A 16,194-nucleotide genomic window follows, 5' to 3' on the forward strand; every position below is an offset into this window, starting at 1 on the left:
ATCAACATAAATTTAAATATATGTTGAGTTTCTTAATGGATGCATAGATTCCAATGTATATAATGTATGGATATATATAATGTATATCCATCCTCCTAAGGTTGACATTAGATTGCTTCTAGTTTTTTAATATTATAAACAGTATTGAGTTAAGCTGTGTAAATGGATCTTTCTCCACTTGTCTAATTATGTCCTTAGGATAAATCCTAAGTAGTGGAATTACTGATTCAGAAGCTCTCATGGAATTTTAAGGCTTAGATTTTGATATGTATTGCAAAATTGCCCTCCTGAAAATTATATGAATTTATGCTCCAATCAGCAATGTTTGAGAGCATCCATTTCTCTACACCTTCACTGACACTGGGTATTAAAACTAATAATTAACCCCCTTCCCCTCAACTTTAATTTTGAAAAGTTCAAAATTCAGAAAGATTGAAAATACAGCACAGTGAACACCCGTAGATGAATATACATAATGAATATACCCTTCATCTAGATTCACCAAATGTTAACTTTTTGCCAATTTTTTTCTCCTCTCAGTTTTTTTCCCCATCTTTTAAAAAGTAAAATAGTATATTCTTTTTTTTTTGGTATTAATTAATTAATTTTTGGCTGCATTGGGTCTTTGTTGCTGCACACAGGCTTTCTCTAGTTGCGGTGAGTGCGGGCTACTCTTCATTGTGGTGCGTGGGCTTCTCATTGCGGTGGCTTCTCTTGTTGCAGAGCACGGGTGCTAGGTGCGTGGGCTTAAGTAGTTGTGGCATGCAGGCTTAGTAGTTGTGGCTTGGGGGGGCTCTAGAGCACAGGCTCAGTAGTTGTGGCACACGGGCTTAGTTGCTCCGCAGCATGTGGGATCCTCCCAGACCGGGGCTTAAACCCATGTCCCCTGCATTGGCAGGCGGATTCTTAACCACTGAGCCACCAGGGAAGTCCCTAAAATAGTTTACTCTTAACTTGGTGTATTCTGTGGACATCAGCCCTAATTCCACTAATCTACTGAGTACATGGCACTGCTAGGACACATACCACTGCCTACAGTTTTACTACAGTCAGTGACCAAGCTTTGGGCAAAGAGAAATTCAGTTTTTTCGGTTTAAAAAATTATTTATTTATTTATTTAGGCCGCACCAGGTCTTAGTCTTAGTGGCAGTATGCGGGATCTTTTAGTTGTGGCATGTGGGCTCATAGTTGTGGTATGCGGGCTTCTTAGTTGAGGCAGGCGGACTCTTAGTTGTTGCCTGCAGCCTTCTTAGTTGCCTCATGTGGACTCTTAGTTGCAGCATGCATGCGGGATCTAGTTCCCTGACCAGGGATCGAACTCTGGCCCCCTGCCTTGGGAGTGTGGAGTCTTACCCACTGGAGCACTAGGGAAGTCCCAAGAAATTCCGTTTTTAATGGCATCATGGAAGTATTATGGTTTGTGTTTAAACCTTAATTAGTATATACTTTTTTTGTGTGTGTGTGTGGTACGCGAGCCTCTCACTGCTGTGGCCTCTCCCATTGCGGAGCACAGGCTCCAGACGCGCAGGCTCAGCGGCCATGGCTCACGGGCCCAGCTGCTCCGCAGCATGAGGGATCTTCCTGGACCGGGGCATGAACCCACGTCCCCTGCATCGGCAGGCGGACTCTCCACCACTGCACCACCAGGGAAGCCCAGTATATACTTTTGACAAATATAAATAGTAACAAAATATAAATTTTAAACACATGGGGGAAAAACATAAAGAACATTGGTTATTCTTGAAAATAACAGTGATTCAAATATTTCATTCAGATTTATCTATGCCTAACGAGAAAAATGATGCGGAACTTGATTCTCCACCTGCAAAGAGAAAAAGAATAGGTTTTTTCCAGACTTATGATGTGGAATATTTAAAAGTTGGTTTTATTATGTGTCCGGGATCAAAAGAAAGTTCACCAAGGCCACAGTGTGTCATCTGTGGAGAAATTTTATCCAGTGAAAACATGAAGCCAGCAAATCTTTCTCATCATTTGAAGACAAAGCATTCAGAATTAGAAAACAAACCAGTAGATTTTTTTGAACAAAAATCTCTTGAAATGGAATGTCAAAACAGTGCTTTAAAAAAGTGTTTACTAGTTGAAAAGTCACTTGTGAAAGCTTCTTATTTAATTGCTTTCCAAATTGCTGCCAGCAAAAAGCCATTTTCCATTGCTGAAGAAGTAATTAAACCATATTTAGTAGAGATGTGTTCAGAAGTTTTGGGTTCCAGTGCTGGAGACAAAATGAAAACCATTCCTCTTTCTAATAGTACAATTGGACACAGGATTGATGAACTATCTGCAGACATTGAAGATCAGCTGATTCAGAAAGTCAGAGAGTCAAAGTGGTTTGCCCTTCAGATAGATGAGTCATTAGAAATCTCAAATACCACCCTTCTTTTGTGCTATATTCGTTTCATTGATTATGGTTGTAGTGATATAAAAGAAGAATTATTATGTTGCATTGAAATGCCTTCTCAAATGACTGGTTTTGAAATATTTGAACTAATAAATAAATATATTGATAGTAAATCTCTGAACTGGAAGCATTGTGTTGGTCTCTGTACAGATGGGGCTGCAAGCATGACTGGTAGGTGTTCTGGTTTAAGGGCCAAAATTCAAGAAGTTGCCATGAATACAGTGGCATTTACACATTGTTTTATTCACCGTGAACATTTAGCAGCAGAAAAGTTGTCTCCATGCTTACATGAAATTCTTTTGCAGTCAGCACAAATTTTAAGTTTTATAAAGAGCAATGCGTTGAATTCACGAATGTTAACGATTTTGTGTGAAGAGATGGGGTCTGAGCACGTGAATTTACCACTTCATGCTGAAGTACGTTGGATATCAAGAGGGAGAATTTTAACAAGATTATTTGAATTACGACATGAAATTGAAATATTTTTAAATCAAAACCATTCAGATTTGGCCAAGTATTTTTTTGATGAGGAATGGGTTGCAAAGCTGGCCTACTTATCAGATATTTTTTCACTTATAAATGAACTAAATTTAAGTCTCCAAGGATCTATGACTACTCTCTTCAATTTGTATAATAAAATCGATATGCTTAAGAAAAAGTTAAAAATGTGGTTGAAGCGCATGCAAGAGAATGATTATGACATGTTCCCTTCATTTTCTGAATTCTCAAACTCATCAGGCTTAAATATGAGCAGTACTGCAAGCATTATTTTTGAGCACCTGGAAGGACTTTCTCAAATGCTCAATGACTGTTACCCACCAGAAGAAGACTTGTGTTCAGGAAATTTGTGGATAATTAATCCTTTTATGAATCACCAAAATAGTAACCTCACGGACTTCGAAGAAGAAAAACTAGCACAGTTATCGTCAGATTTAGGATTACAATCCGTATTTAAATCAATGTCTGTAACTCAGTTTTGGATAAATGCAAAGGCAAGTTACCCAGAACTCCATGAAAAGGCACTGAAATTTTTATTGCCTTTTTCAACTATTTATTTATGTGATGCTACATTTTCAGCTTTGACTGAGTCAAAACAAAGAAATCTGTTGGTTTCTGGCCCGGCCCTACGACTTGCAGTCACATCTTTAATTCCGAGGATAGAAAAATTAGTAAAAGAGAAAGAATAGTAATGTGCATATTGCTTATTATCAAAGTCTATAATTTTGTGTTAAATTTTGTATGAGATAAGTATCCTAAAATATAAATTCCTAATGTGGATGTGTGTTCTCGGTGATTAAATAAGTGTTTTAATAATTTTTCTCTTTTCATTGAGGAATTTAATAATTATGCATTTATACATAATTATATATAATTTTAATAGTCCAAGGTAGAGAACTTAGCTATTTTATTGACTGATCAGATAATTTGGATTAGTGACAAAGATATAGGTAATGAAAGGCCCAGTTTATAATGTAATAGCTAGTACACCTGGATGTTGAAACGGCTTGGTCTTTAGAAGCACATAGGACATTTCAGTCTTCAGCCTGCCGCTACCTACCCAGCAGGTTGTGGGTAGGTAGAAAACAAAGATCCAAGCAGCTCGGCTATCAGGAAATGGAAGCAGCAGGAGAGTTTGAGACCCCTGTTAGGGGCCTCTCTGGCTCTCTAGACCAGGGCTTGGCAAACCTTTTTCTATATTGAGCTATATTCAATTCTGCTGTTGCAGCACAAAAGTGGTAGACAATACGCAAAGTGTGGTTCAATAAACCACAGTTTATGAACTTATTTATGAACACTGAAACATGAATTTCATATAATTTTCATGTGTCATGAAAGCTGCCTTAAAAAATTGTATTAAAAAATGTAAACAAACATTGTTAGCTGAGGGAGGGAAAGGGAGTAAAACCAGAGCACTTTCTGAATTTGTCATAGTTTTCTCATCCAGGTCTAGATAGATTGCCAGGTAAAAGCAGATGGGCCAGGAGTGGCCTGTAGGGTTTTGTTCATTGAAAGCCTCTCTACCCATGGCTGTAAGAATCTGAATTTTCAAACACCTTTCACATTTTAATTTCAGCTGAGAGATATTAGAGGGAAAATATATTTCAGGCAATGATAGAAAAGAACAACTTATTTAAAAATTACTAGTTATTGATTTATTCTTAATAATTTCATAAATTTACTAATTTACAAATAATTCTGAGTTCTTAACATGTGCCAGGCGTTGGGCTAGGCCTGCTATAGGCTCAGAACTGATACAGCATTATCCCCATTTACAGATGCAGACGCAACTGAGGCCCGCAGAGGTTAGGTGAGCGCTCAGATCGCCAAGCTAGTGTGGCAAGGGCAGGAGCGACTCCCTCCTCGCCTACCCCCCTACCCCCCGCCGCGCAACGTCTTTTGACCGTAACAGAGCTCTTCTGCACGTCATGTCCATACACCCATGTTTGAGTCTACTCTGTCCATATTAGCTGGGAGACTTTCCCTGAATTCGGAGGGGCCCGTTTAGTTAAGAGCAAGTGGTCCTCAGTGTCCCCATCTGTGAGATGGGGCTGCCCTGCCCAAGCGCCGTCTCCTCCCTCAGCCGGTGCTGGCCCAAAAGAGGGCGGCAACCCCCCTTGGGGGCGAGGAGCGGCAGCTCTGGCGCAGGTCTTCCGGCCGCCCCGGGAGGGAGGAAACGGACGGGCGGCAGGGGGCGGGTTTTCGGCGGGACCTACCCTGGGGCGGGCGCGTCCCGGAGGCCTGCGCGGCCATGGCGCTCCCGCTCGCCGCTCTGCGAGTCCTGTTGGGCGGCTTCTTCGCGCTCACGGGGGCGGCCAAGCTCTCGAAGCAGATCTCGGCTCCGGTGTCAGAGCAGATGGTGAGCGGCGCGGGCTGGGCGGCGGGCGGTTGGGCGGGGGACTGGCCGCACGGCGGCGGGGGCTGCGACCCCGGCCGTTACCCAGGTGCCCGGCCGGCCCGGGCCCCGCGGACCCGCCTGTCTTCGGGCCAGACGGCGCTAGAGCTGGGGGGAGCGCCTGGACAGGTACTTAGGCGTGGGCCCCTGCCTGGGGAGTTCCTCTGAGTTCTCTTGATTTTCCCTGGAAGGGGACGGTCACATTCCCTTCCATTTGGGCATTTTTGGCCCCAGGCAAATCTAGAGCCGAGGAGGAATGCTCTGACCCTTGGGGAGGGAGAGGGACCGAGCTCCCTTTCAGCCCTCCTTCCTTTGGTTGAGTTCTTGGGGCGTTCAGAAGGCTGGGGTTTATTAATCCCCGCTTGTCAGGGTAGGAAACCTGCCCTGAAGGTGAAGTGTATCTGCTAAAGGTTACACAATTAGTCAAGAAGCAGGACCCAAACTTTAGACACTCTCCTAACTTAGAATCCAGAGAGCCCTTCCCAGAGCCTGAGAGGGAGGCCTAGAAGTCGCCCTTCGACTGACTTCCTGTCTGGTTCCCAACCCTCCGGAAAGCTGTCATGTCCTTCTGCCTCCCAGTCTGCCCAGTCCCTCAAATAAGCCAGGCTTCTAGATCTCTGCCAGCTTCCTTCTCCCAGGCCTGGCTTAGGGTGGGGGGTTGTCTGGGGAAGTACATCCTCAGAACCAGACAGCTTAGAGTTTCTTCCTTAGAGCACTGAGTAGGGGAGGTAGAGCTGAGGTGGGAGAGCCAGCAAAGGTAGCCAACCTAAGCCAACCTAAGTCCAGGTGAAGTTGTCACGTGGCCCAGGACAGAGCTTGACTTAGCGAGTGAGCTGAGTCACTCACTTTGATCCCCTCAACTCCCCTTCTATCTGCTGCAATGAGATCCAGGTCCCAGCATATGGTATTTGAGTAGAATCTGCTTAATGAACAAGAATCTCCCCTTCCATTCCCTTCCTCCTCACCAAATATTCCCTGCATAGTAGCCTGAAGAGAAAACAGGCCAAACAGAAAGAAAGAGAAGCAGCAGGGTTCCCAAGGCCTTGGCACTAGATGAGAAAGCCCAAGCGTAGCTTCCTCCTCCCGGAATTTGGGGCTGGGTTGTAATCTGGTGAGAAAATCAGTCTATCTCTGTCCCACCATCCCACCCTTCTTGGAGCGTAAAGCCTGTTTTCTGATTCCAAAGCTCAGCCCCCCAGGGAGGCCCTCTCCTTTCCAGGTTGGCTGGCCTTAGCCCTGGACCTGGCCTAGAGTAGTATCTCCTTTGCTGGGGGAGTTGAGGGCACTGGCACAGAATGCCTCTGTGGAGCATCTGGGCAGTGGATCCTTGGTGACTATGGCTGACAGGCATTCCCTGCCACCCCTAGAAAGCCCTGTTCGTGCAGTTCGCTGAGGTGTTTCCGCTGAAGGTGTTCGGCTACCAGCCAGATCCCATGAGCTACCAAGTAGCTGTGGGCTGGCTGGAACTACTAGCTGGTTTGCTGCTGGTCCTGGGCCCACCGATGCTGCAAGAGATCAGCAACTTGCTTTTGACACTGCTCATGATGGGTAAGGGGGGTGCAACTGGGCTGGTGAAATGGGGACTTCTAGGCGAGGGTGATAGCAAAAAATCTGGCTGTTTTCGTTACTTTTGCCACTCTTTTCCTCTGGAACCAGAAGCATTTCCTGCTCTATTGTAGTTTCCATGATCTTCAGACTAGGATAGGTGCTTTTTAAACTTAGTATACTATAACACTCTTCTATGTCAGATACACCTTCTATGTCATCAATTCTATTGGCTGCATGGTATTTCCATTATAAAGATATATTGTAACCTAAAAGCCCCCACCCCTTTCTCATCACCCGTACCCTAAGATGAGGGGATGGAGTAGCAGCCGCCACTGGACTCATGTGTCTGGCAGGTGGAAACAGAGAGCAAGGAACCCGGGCCCCCTGACCAGAAAGGCAGAGGATTTCCCTGTGGCAGGCATTCCTAGAGGACCCCCTCTTAGTGGCTCTGCCCACAGGAACTGCTGATGTACAAAGACAGCTGCTGCTTCAAAGGCCAGACATTTTCAGGCTCTTCTGTATCTCCTGGCCTTGTGTCACCATTGCTGCTGCCACTACCACCCTTCTTCCAGGCTTTCTTTCCATTTCCACAGCTTCCTTCAGTTTCAGATCTTTCCCACTACCTCCACCACCAATCCCTGGGCCTTCTTCCCTCCACTAGGATTGAGAAAGGAGAAGGATCAGGGAGAATCTGTTCCAAAATGCCCACCTACTCACCTTGCCCTGTTTGGTTGGATTGTTCCTGTTTCTTGCCATCTGAGAGGGTCTATGTTAGTTCAAGAAACTCCTGATTTCTGGTTCTGCTCTCTCTGGGAGGTCAGAGAGATGAGTGCAGCTAGTTTAGGGTGTGTGTGTTGGTGGGGGGGCAGTGTTCAAGAGAGGGCTTAAGGTGGAGTGGGTCAGCCTTGGCTGGAGGGCCCCAAGCTCCTGGATCTCCTGAGCATTCCCAGGGAGCCTCAGAGACCTCATTTTCCATTCCAGGGGCTATCTTCACTTTGGTGTCTCTCAAAGAGTCACTGAACACCTGCATCCCCGCCATCATCTGCCTGGGGCTCCTGCTGCTGCTGGATATCTGCTAGCTCTTAGTCCAAACTAAAAAGATGTTCAGATACCCTAGGAAGAAGTCTCCAAGTGCATTCAAGGAATCCTGGGAGTAGAGTCTGTCTTGTCTCTTCATGCCATGTCACTGCCAAAGCAGGAACATGGTGGAACACAGAGTGTCACCTTGTTACTAGTACACCCAAGGTTGGCCAGTGTTGAAGTAGACATCTGGTCTACCTGGCCCTGTTTTTCTCTCTTGGACATTTACTGCTCTTTTTTGAGGGGTACACGTTACACATTCTAGCATTCCTCATGTCATGTGAAAATAGAAAATAAATTTAAATCACCCAAACTTTTAATGCCCCCAAATAACTACATTCAATTCCTTTGTATAACTGTACCTCCCAGTTTTTTTCTGTGCCTTTATACAGATTTTTTTAAATGAAAATGAGACCATATATACTACTTTATTACCTGCTTTTTAAACCTAATACACTGTAATACCATTCTCTGTCTGTTTTACCTCATTGATGTTAATGGGTACGTAGTATTCCATTGTAAGGATGTACTGTAATGTATCTGTACAAGCCCCCAATGAGAAACATTTGGATTATTCCCAGTTTTTTAACTATTGTAAACCTCACAGTTAATCATCTCTGCATATTTATTTTCCTTCCCTAGAAGTGAGGGTGCTGATTCAAAAGGCATGCATGTTTTTAAGGTTTTTATTATATGCTTAGAATTTACACATCGAGTATGGCAGAGTATTGAGTATACCTGCTTCTGCCTGCTGAGCCACATGAGGTACTCCCCATTCTTTTTTTTCTTTTAAATTTTATTTGTTTTTGGCTGTGTCGGGTCTTTGTTGCTGTGCGCGGGTGCGGGCTTTCTCTAGTTGTGGTGAGCGGAAGCTACTCTTTGTTGCAGTGCACGGGTTTCTCATTGCAGTGGCTTCTTGTTGAGGAGCACGGGCTCTAAACGCGCGGGGTCAGTAGTTGCGGCATGTGGGCCCTAGAGTGTGCGGGCTCTAGGGCGCGTGGGCTTCAGTAGTTGTGGCATGGGGGCTCCGTAGTTGTGTCTCATGGGCTTAGTTGCTCCGCAGCATGTGGGATCTTCCTGGACCAGGGATTGAACCCATGTCCGCTGCATTGGCTGGCAGATTCTCAACCACTGCGCCACCAGGGACGTCCCTCCTATTCCTGTTCTTCTCGTGCACTTTCGAGTTGTAAAGCTAACAAAGATGGGCATTAAGTCATCATTTTACAGGACCTGAAACTGCCAGGGCAGTGCTCCTTGGACACCTAGATGGAGGCAGGGGACAGCCAACTCTAAGGCATACTGCATGTTAAAGCAGTGCCAGAACCTGTGATGAATCCCAGAGGTCCTAGGGAGTCAGAAGGGTGTGTGTGAGAGACAATTCTCAAGGGCAAGTGACCATGTTAGGGTACCTACTATCACATCACCAACCATCTTCACCTCAGTTGGGGGTCTTTTGGGAAGTGATGTACCTCCATAAGGGAAAATAGTGAAGAAAAAGAAATCATTTATTTATGCAAATACTCTAGCCACCAGCCTACAAATTGCTTTGGGGATTAGGGAATGGCTTTTGGGAGCCCACAGGAGTGAAAGTCTATGTATATTACTCCATTTCATCTTCACTATAGAAGGGTAATTTCTGCTCTGACACTGACGAGCTGGGAACCTCAAGTACGCTGACACTCTGAGTTAGGTCTTCTTGTGTCTGAAAGCAGTGATGAAGTCTCTCTATAGTTAAGTGTGTGTGTGTGTGTATACATATATATGTTTATTAATACATATATATGTAGTAGTATATGTATACTACATGTACAGTGTGTCAAAACAATAAGTAAACTTTCTGTCACATAAGAGGTCCAGAGATAACATAGCTTCAGTTTCTTTTTTTAAAAAAAATAAATTTATTTATTTTTCTCTGCATTAGGTCTTTGTTGCTGTGCGCGGGCTTTCTCTAGTTGAAGCGAGTGGGGGCTACTCTTGTTGCGGTGCACGGACTTCTTATTGTGGTGGCTTCTCTTGTTGCGGAGCACGGGCTCTAGGTGCGTGGGCTTCAGTAGTTGTGGCTCGCGGGCTCTAGAGCACAGGCTCAGTAGTTGTGCTGCTTTCAATTTATTGACTTCTGCCCTCTGGGTTATAAAATAGCTGAAGCAGCTCCAGACAACACATTTGTACATAGTATCCAAAGGTGAAAAGAAAGAGGAAAGCTCTCTTAGAAGACCCCTAGGTATCCCCTTGCATCCCACTCTACAGAATTATGTCACATTTCCATTCTTAGACCAGTCATTGGCAAGGAGAATGGAATTTCCAAGTTGGACTTAGACTAGTTAAGATTTACCCACACTGGTCAAGTGGTCAGCAAAGAAGAAGGGAGAGAGTAGATAGTGCCACTTATTTGCAAATATGGTTAATAATGGCAAATATTTTCATAGAGTTGCTGTGAAGATTTAGTGAGTTAAAGTGCTTACAATAGTGCCTGGTGCATAATAAGTGCTCAGTAAATGCTATTATTAAATAGGGTTTGTTATTAAATAGCAGTTCTACAGATGAGAAAATGGATTCAGAAAGCTTAAGTGCCTATGTGTCAGACCTGAGACTAGAATTAAGACCTGGTTGACTCCAGAACCCACACTTTGCACTGCACTAGCTGCCAAAGTCGGAAGTGGGCAGTTGTGGCACCCCTGCTCTTCAACTTGAAGGTTGATGGGATGATGGGTCCAATGCAATTAAATCTCCATTGCTTCCCAGAATTGCCCTTCTGCAGGAAAAGTTTGAAGCCCTTGAAAGTAGAGCCTGGAAACCCTGGGACCCTGGCCATCTCCACCCCTTCCAGGATTCCACAGCCAGCTTGTCTCCAACCAGGACTTTGAGTAAAAGCTCACACAGCTGGCATTAGATTGAAGGCTCCTATTTACCAAGGCTTGGCCTGTAAGCTGATTTAGCAGCTACAGGGCCCTTCAAGCTTGGCTGTAGGGCCCACCCAGCAGCTGCAGGAAAGGCAGGGTGCTGGAAGAGTAGGTTGGCCAGCTGGTGTGGAGGAGCAGTTGGGACTGACAGCAGCAGGAGTATCTTCAGCTTTAGCTGTGCTGCCTCACCCCAAGGAGAAGCCAGACCTTAGGAAACGGGCCCCCCAAACCACAGCCTAAGCCTTGGTCAGGTCGGCACAATGACATTCAGCTGCGAGGCCTTCCTTATACTTTGCTATCTCCCTCCCTGTGCCCCCTTGCCTTGCAATGACATTCCCTTCCCTTGGGGACCTGGCTGCACCCCACAAACCCTGCTCACAGCTGCCACAGGTGGACTGCAGCCCTTCCAGCTGTTGAGCCCATTCTTCATGTCGTGTCCTGGGATTAGTCGATGGGAGGGCCTAGGATATGTGGGTGGTAGTGGATTCTGATCTGTCTCAGCTCCTTAAACCCAGGCCCCCAGGAACCCAGAGAGATCTGCAGCAGCCAGAGCAGCAAGAGGTAAGAGAGGAGTGATCTGGTGGGAAGGCAAGGAGAGGTTCAGGGTGGGATAGTTAGGGGCCAGAGCCATGGTGGACAGAGCTGAGAGCGGGGGGCAGAAGGGCATACACTCCTCAGGGTCCCAGAAAGGATTGGAGCCTGAGAGAGTCAAACGTCGAAGTACAAATTTTGGTATTGGAGGAACCACGTTTTGGAGCAGCCTAGGAATGCGACTGTGTGGCACACATAGAAACAGGACATGGGCTTGTGCAGTTACCCCCCCTTGGGGAGAAGGGGAATATGCCCAGATGTGTTTTTGCTGTTGTGTTTGACTGGGGTGTCCGTGTCTCTAACGCTGTGTGTGTGCCTGCGTAAGCGTACACATTTATCTGTGTGCTGCCTAGAGGGGAAGGGAGCGTATCTGCCCAGTGTCCGCCAGCCATCAGAGTTTTACTTATGTTTTCTCATAATCCCCCCAACAACATTGTGAGGTAGGTATTTTAATCTCCATTTTACAGCAGAGAAGACAGGCTCAGTGAAGCTGAGTAATCTGCCCGAGGTCATATGGCAGATAAATGTGTGTATCTAGGATCTGCCTGATTCCCGGGCCTGTGCTCTTTTTTGCTTTTTGCTGTCCAAAGTGTTAAATCAGACCCAGGACTTCTTTGTGGTCAAAAGGCAAGGGGGGAGGAAACAAGACTGGAAGGCCTGTGAGATGTGAAACCTTTTCAGCTCTGCCCAGGGTGCTCCAGGCAAGCCCCAGGAGAGGACCTTCACCAAGGTAAGTCCAAGGTCACCGTGCATGGGCCTGCCTCTGGGTCACTGCATCCTAAGACCATAACTCCATCCACCCCTCACTCTCCCCCCTACCGATCTGGATGGCACTGGAGCAGGGAGGCTTGGGCTTTTTCTGGGAAGGACCCTATATTCCAGCCTGGTTTCTCCATAACTCCCTGTTGGCTCAGCCTTGCTTGGGCTTAATGCACATACCTGGGCCCCACAAATCAGAACCGTATACCATCTGTGAGGGGCACCTTCACCCTCCCAGTCACCAAGGTTAGAAATTTCCAAACTACCTGGGATTCCTGTCTCTTCCTCATTTCCCACATCTTGTCACCAAGCCCATTCTACTTCAGATAACTCCGGAGCCCATCGCCTCCTCTCCATCCCCAGCTGGTGCTGGCTGAGCTCAGGTCTCACCCCTTGCTGAGCTTCCCACCACCACCGACTGAGGAAAAGAGGACGGGGGTCGGGTGTGGGAAGGCGGGATAGAGGGCTCTTGTGTGGCTAACCTCCATGGTGACCTCTCTTCCTCTCGCTAGTCCAAGGTCCGAGATGAACAGCAGCGCTGGGGACCTGGGTGTTGGTGCTGGCGGCCGCAGCCCCTGGGACGACCCTGCTGGCTTCATCGTGGCGCCCTCAGCCTACGCTTTGGCGCCGGGCCTGGGGCTGCCAGCCAACGTGGCGACCCTGGCAGTGTTCGTCCACCGCGGCAGGCGTCTGGGCCAGGCCCTGCATCTCCACCTGCTCAAGCTGGCCCTGGCCGACGTGTGGCTCACCTACTACCTGGGCCCGACCCACTGGCCCTTCCCGGAGGCTGCCTGCCGCGCGGCCGGGGCCACCTACTGCGTGTCCACCTTCGCGGCGCTCACCAGCGTGTGCCGCTGCGGCTCGGTGCGCCCGCCTGGCCCTGCGCCGCTGGGGCTCTGCCTGCGCCACGTGCGCCGCCGCCCGGCTGGCCGGCCTGGCCTGCGCCGCACCCTCGCTGGCTGCCCCGCATGTGCAGCGCCCCAGGCGGGGCGGCGCCGCTCGCTGCCTAGAGCGCGGCTGGGCTAGCGCGGGCCTGGCCTATGCCACCGTGGCCTTCTTCCCCACCGCCTTCCTGCTGGTGCTCGCGGCCTACGTGAGCTTGACGCGGGCGCTCGCGGTGCCCTCGGGCCCGGGCCCGGCCCTGGCCCCAGCTGGTCCAAACCGGCCAGGACCATGGTGCTCGCGCACCTGTTGGTCTTTGCCCTCTGCCTGGTGCCCTTCCACCTGCTGCTGGCACCCTGAGTGGCCGGGCAGGAGGGCACCGTGGGCCGCGACGACGGAGGGTGCCGGGCCACCTCCACGCTTGACGTGCACACCCTCAGCCAGGCGCTGCTGACTCTCAACAGCTGCCTGGACCCGCTCATCTACTGCTTCTCTGTGCGCAGCTTCTGCCAGGACTGCTGGGCGCTGAGCTGCCTCCCGGGGGTGGGGAGGTCCGGGGTGCACTCGGCCTCCGCGGCCTCCTCCTAGAGAGCCCCCTGGCCTGCTGCCTGCTTCACCCCTGCCACCCTCCCAGGGGCGTCCTGGGTGGTGAAGTCTCTTTGCAAGGTCCAGACTCCAATCCTGACGCAGCCACATACTAGCCGCCTGTAGTTGTAGACCTCCGGGCTCTGTCAAAAAGGAAAGAACATTCTTTGTAACCCGAATGTTTCCTAGACTTTGCCAGTGTTTGGATACAGATAATATGCCATTGCTTTCAAAATCTCTAGGCATAAATCCCAAAGTCCTAAAAAGGGCCTACAAGAGCTGACTGGCTCCTGCTTCTCAGCATCCTGTCATCCTCATTTTCCGTCTTCTCCTCTCCCACATCTACCCGTCTTCGTGGCTTGAGTCACCTTATCAGTCCCTGGAACAGACCAGTTTCCTCCTTTTCAAAGCCTTTGCAACTGACTGCCAGGAATGATGTCCCTCTGTCTCCTTTGCTAAGTTAATTCCTTTTCATTCTCACTTCCTCAAACGTAGTGGTAGGGAAACCTTTCTTGATCAGCACCACATACACCATTCCCTAGACTGGGTTAGATCTGGTTGCTCCTTTATAGCTCTTTCCACAATTGCAATCAAGCAATTAACTGGTTCTTTTTTTTTTTTCTGCTGTTCTTTCTCTCTGTATTTATGTTGATCCATAAGAAAGTGCCATTTTTGTAGACCCAAAAGGGTTGAATAGTGGCAGTTTTATTTTCATCCAATTCAACTTAATAAATTCCATGTTTGTCTTATTTACTGCTTGCTACTGTGCCTTGCACATAGTAAGACCTCAGTATGTCAGATGAATGCTTGAAACCTGAATATCATTAGCTTAAAATGCTCAAGGACTCACTCAGACATTCTAGTCTCTGGTAGATTTTCCTCAGGTGTTTCTGGGATTCTCCAAGCTTGTATTACCAGAGGCATTCTTGGATCAGTCCTGATGATTGCTTTCTTCAGCTGTTGCTGGTTACCTGTGACTCTGCCGTCACCTCCACTGTCCCAAGAGTCCTGTGCCAAGACTTGGTGATAACCAAGCTGGAGATCCATCCTGCCATTAGCTGGGACAGGGATAGGCCAGACTCGCTGCCTTCTGCTTCAGCTGAGCCGGGACTCTGTCACTGGGTGCAAATCCCTGGCAATGGTTCTGGCCACCAGTGCTTTCCCTCCTCGTGCCTTGATGACTTAGCAGTTGGCTTCAAGTGGGGAAATGGAACCACTCCCTCTCCTCGGCCATGTTATTGGGGGCCCCATAGCAAGACTGCTTGGGTCTCAAGGACTTTAGCTTAATGAGTGAGGGCACCATGTTCATGTTGCCAAGTCAGATGGGTCAGGAAGGGTTCACCAGTCAGCTACCATGTCTTACTGACCTCAGGTCATATTGCTGAATTTGCCTTCTAATGGTAAATTTGAGAAATTTCTTCTTTAATTTTTGATACATTACCTTTCATTGGTCCCTTATTCCTTCTTTAAATGTTTTCTTTTACATTTAAAAAATATACATGTTCATGAAAAGAAATTCAAAGCAGTAGAGAAAAATGCAAAATAAAAAATAAAGCTTCCCCCAGTGGTAACCACCATTCACAGTTTCTTGTTGTGTATATCTTTCCAGAGATTTTCTATTACAGGACAGATATAGGTATAGTCAATTTCCTTCAAGAATCCACAAATGGGATAGTGTTGCAAGGCTCTTCTGCCCTTTTCCTCATTTAATGTATCTTGTACATCTTTTTATATCAGCACGTATAGATCTACCTCATTCTTTTTAATAGATGCAGAGTATTGATTTTACTCAATTGGTCCCACTGTTGACGGGCATTTCTTTTAACATCTTTATTGGAGTGTAATTGCTTTACAATGGTGTATTAGTTTCTGCTGTATAACAAAGTGAATCAGCTATACATATACATATATTCCCATTTCTCCTCCCTCTTTGCATCTCCCTACCACCCTCCCTATCCCACCCCTTGGGCATTTGTTTTACTGTGATAAATAATGATGCAATGAGTGTCCCTGTCCACAAATCTTTGCATACTTGTAAATCTGTAGAATAAATTCCTGGCAGTGAAATTGCTGCGTCAAGGAGTATGTGTGTGCACTTAAATGGTTTAATTAAATCACCAAATTGCCTCCAAAAATGCAGCACCAATTACACACCCATCAACAGCTCCTAACAGTCCCTGTTTTATCACACCCTCACTAGGACTGGATATTGTCACCTGCCTCCTTCTTGAATCTGGACTCCTGTCTGCATTTTAACTGTGAGCATGATTAATTTGTTTCTTTTTCCTAGAAGACTTCTCAGTCTCCTCCATATCTGAAACCTGCCGGGGGGTGGGTGGGCAGAAGTGGGAAGGGAAAGGGTATCACCTGAGACCTCATACCAGCCAAACATTAGCCTGTCTTGCTAGAGGAATTAAACGAAAGCCCAAATACACATTGATAGGTCCACAGTAATTGTCATCTCTCCTTCCCTGGGAATTAGGTTGGCTCATTCCATGCAACACTGACCATCATCTCCGGCCAAGGCCAGGAGGCAG

At 47.3% G+C, this 16,194-nt stretch overlaps 3 protein-coding genes across 13 annotated transcripts in view; all 3 read left to right on the plus strand.

Moving 5' to 3' along the window:
- Positions 1–3,734, plus strand: part of ZMYM6 (zinc finger MYM-type containing 6) — a 47,800-nt gene extending 44,066 nt beyond the window's left edge. For all 11 annotated transcript variants that reach the window (XM_067011923.1, XM_067011881.1, XM_059046711.2 and 8 more), the window contains one exon: positions 1,775–3,734. In XM_067011923.1, coding sequence (XP_066868024.1) covers positions 1,775–3,606 — 1,832 coding nt within the window. In that variant the 3' untranslated portion in view covers positions 3,607–3,734. The remainder of the gene's footprint in view (positions 1–1,774) is intronic.
- A 1,403-nt stretch (positions 3,735–5,137) lies between these two features.
- On the plus strand, positions 5,138–8,551 carry TMEM35B (transmembrane protein 35B). The gene is made up of 3 exons (XM_059047384.2): positions 5,138–5,276; positions 6,680–6,860; positions 7,842–8,551. Exons 1-3 carry the CDS (start codon positions 5,169–5,171, stop codon positions 7,937–7,939), a joined length of 387 nt encoding a protein of 128 aa, XP_058903367.1. The 5' UTR covers positions 5,138–5,168; the 3' UTR covers positions 7,940–8,551.
- A 1,130-nt stretch (positions 8,552–9,681) lies between these two features.
- LOC131746195 (transmembrane protein-like) lies at positions 9,682–15,712 on the plus strand. The gene is given in 4 exon segments (XM_067012003.1): positions 9,682–11,401; positions 12,113–12,161; positions 12,703–13,352; positions 13,355–15,712. Coding segments are annotated over 2 exon segments (780 nt in total). The 5' UTR covers positions 9,682–11,401; positions 12,113–12,161; positions 12,703–12,715; the 3' UTR covers positions 13,498–15,712.
- The last annotated feature ends 482 nt before the right edge of the window (positions 15,713–16,194 follow it).

The sequence above is a fragment of the Kogia breviceps genome, chromosome 1, assembly GCF_026419965.1.
Source record: "Kogia breviceps isolate mKogBre1 chromosome 1, mKogBre1 haplotype 1, whole genome shotgun sequence".
Classification (NCBI taxonomy): Eukaryota; Metazoa; Chordata; class Mammalia; order Artiodactyla; family Physeteridae; genus Kogia; species Kogia breviceps.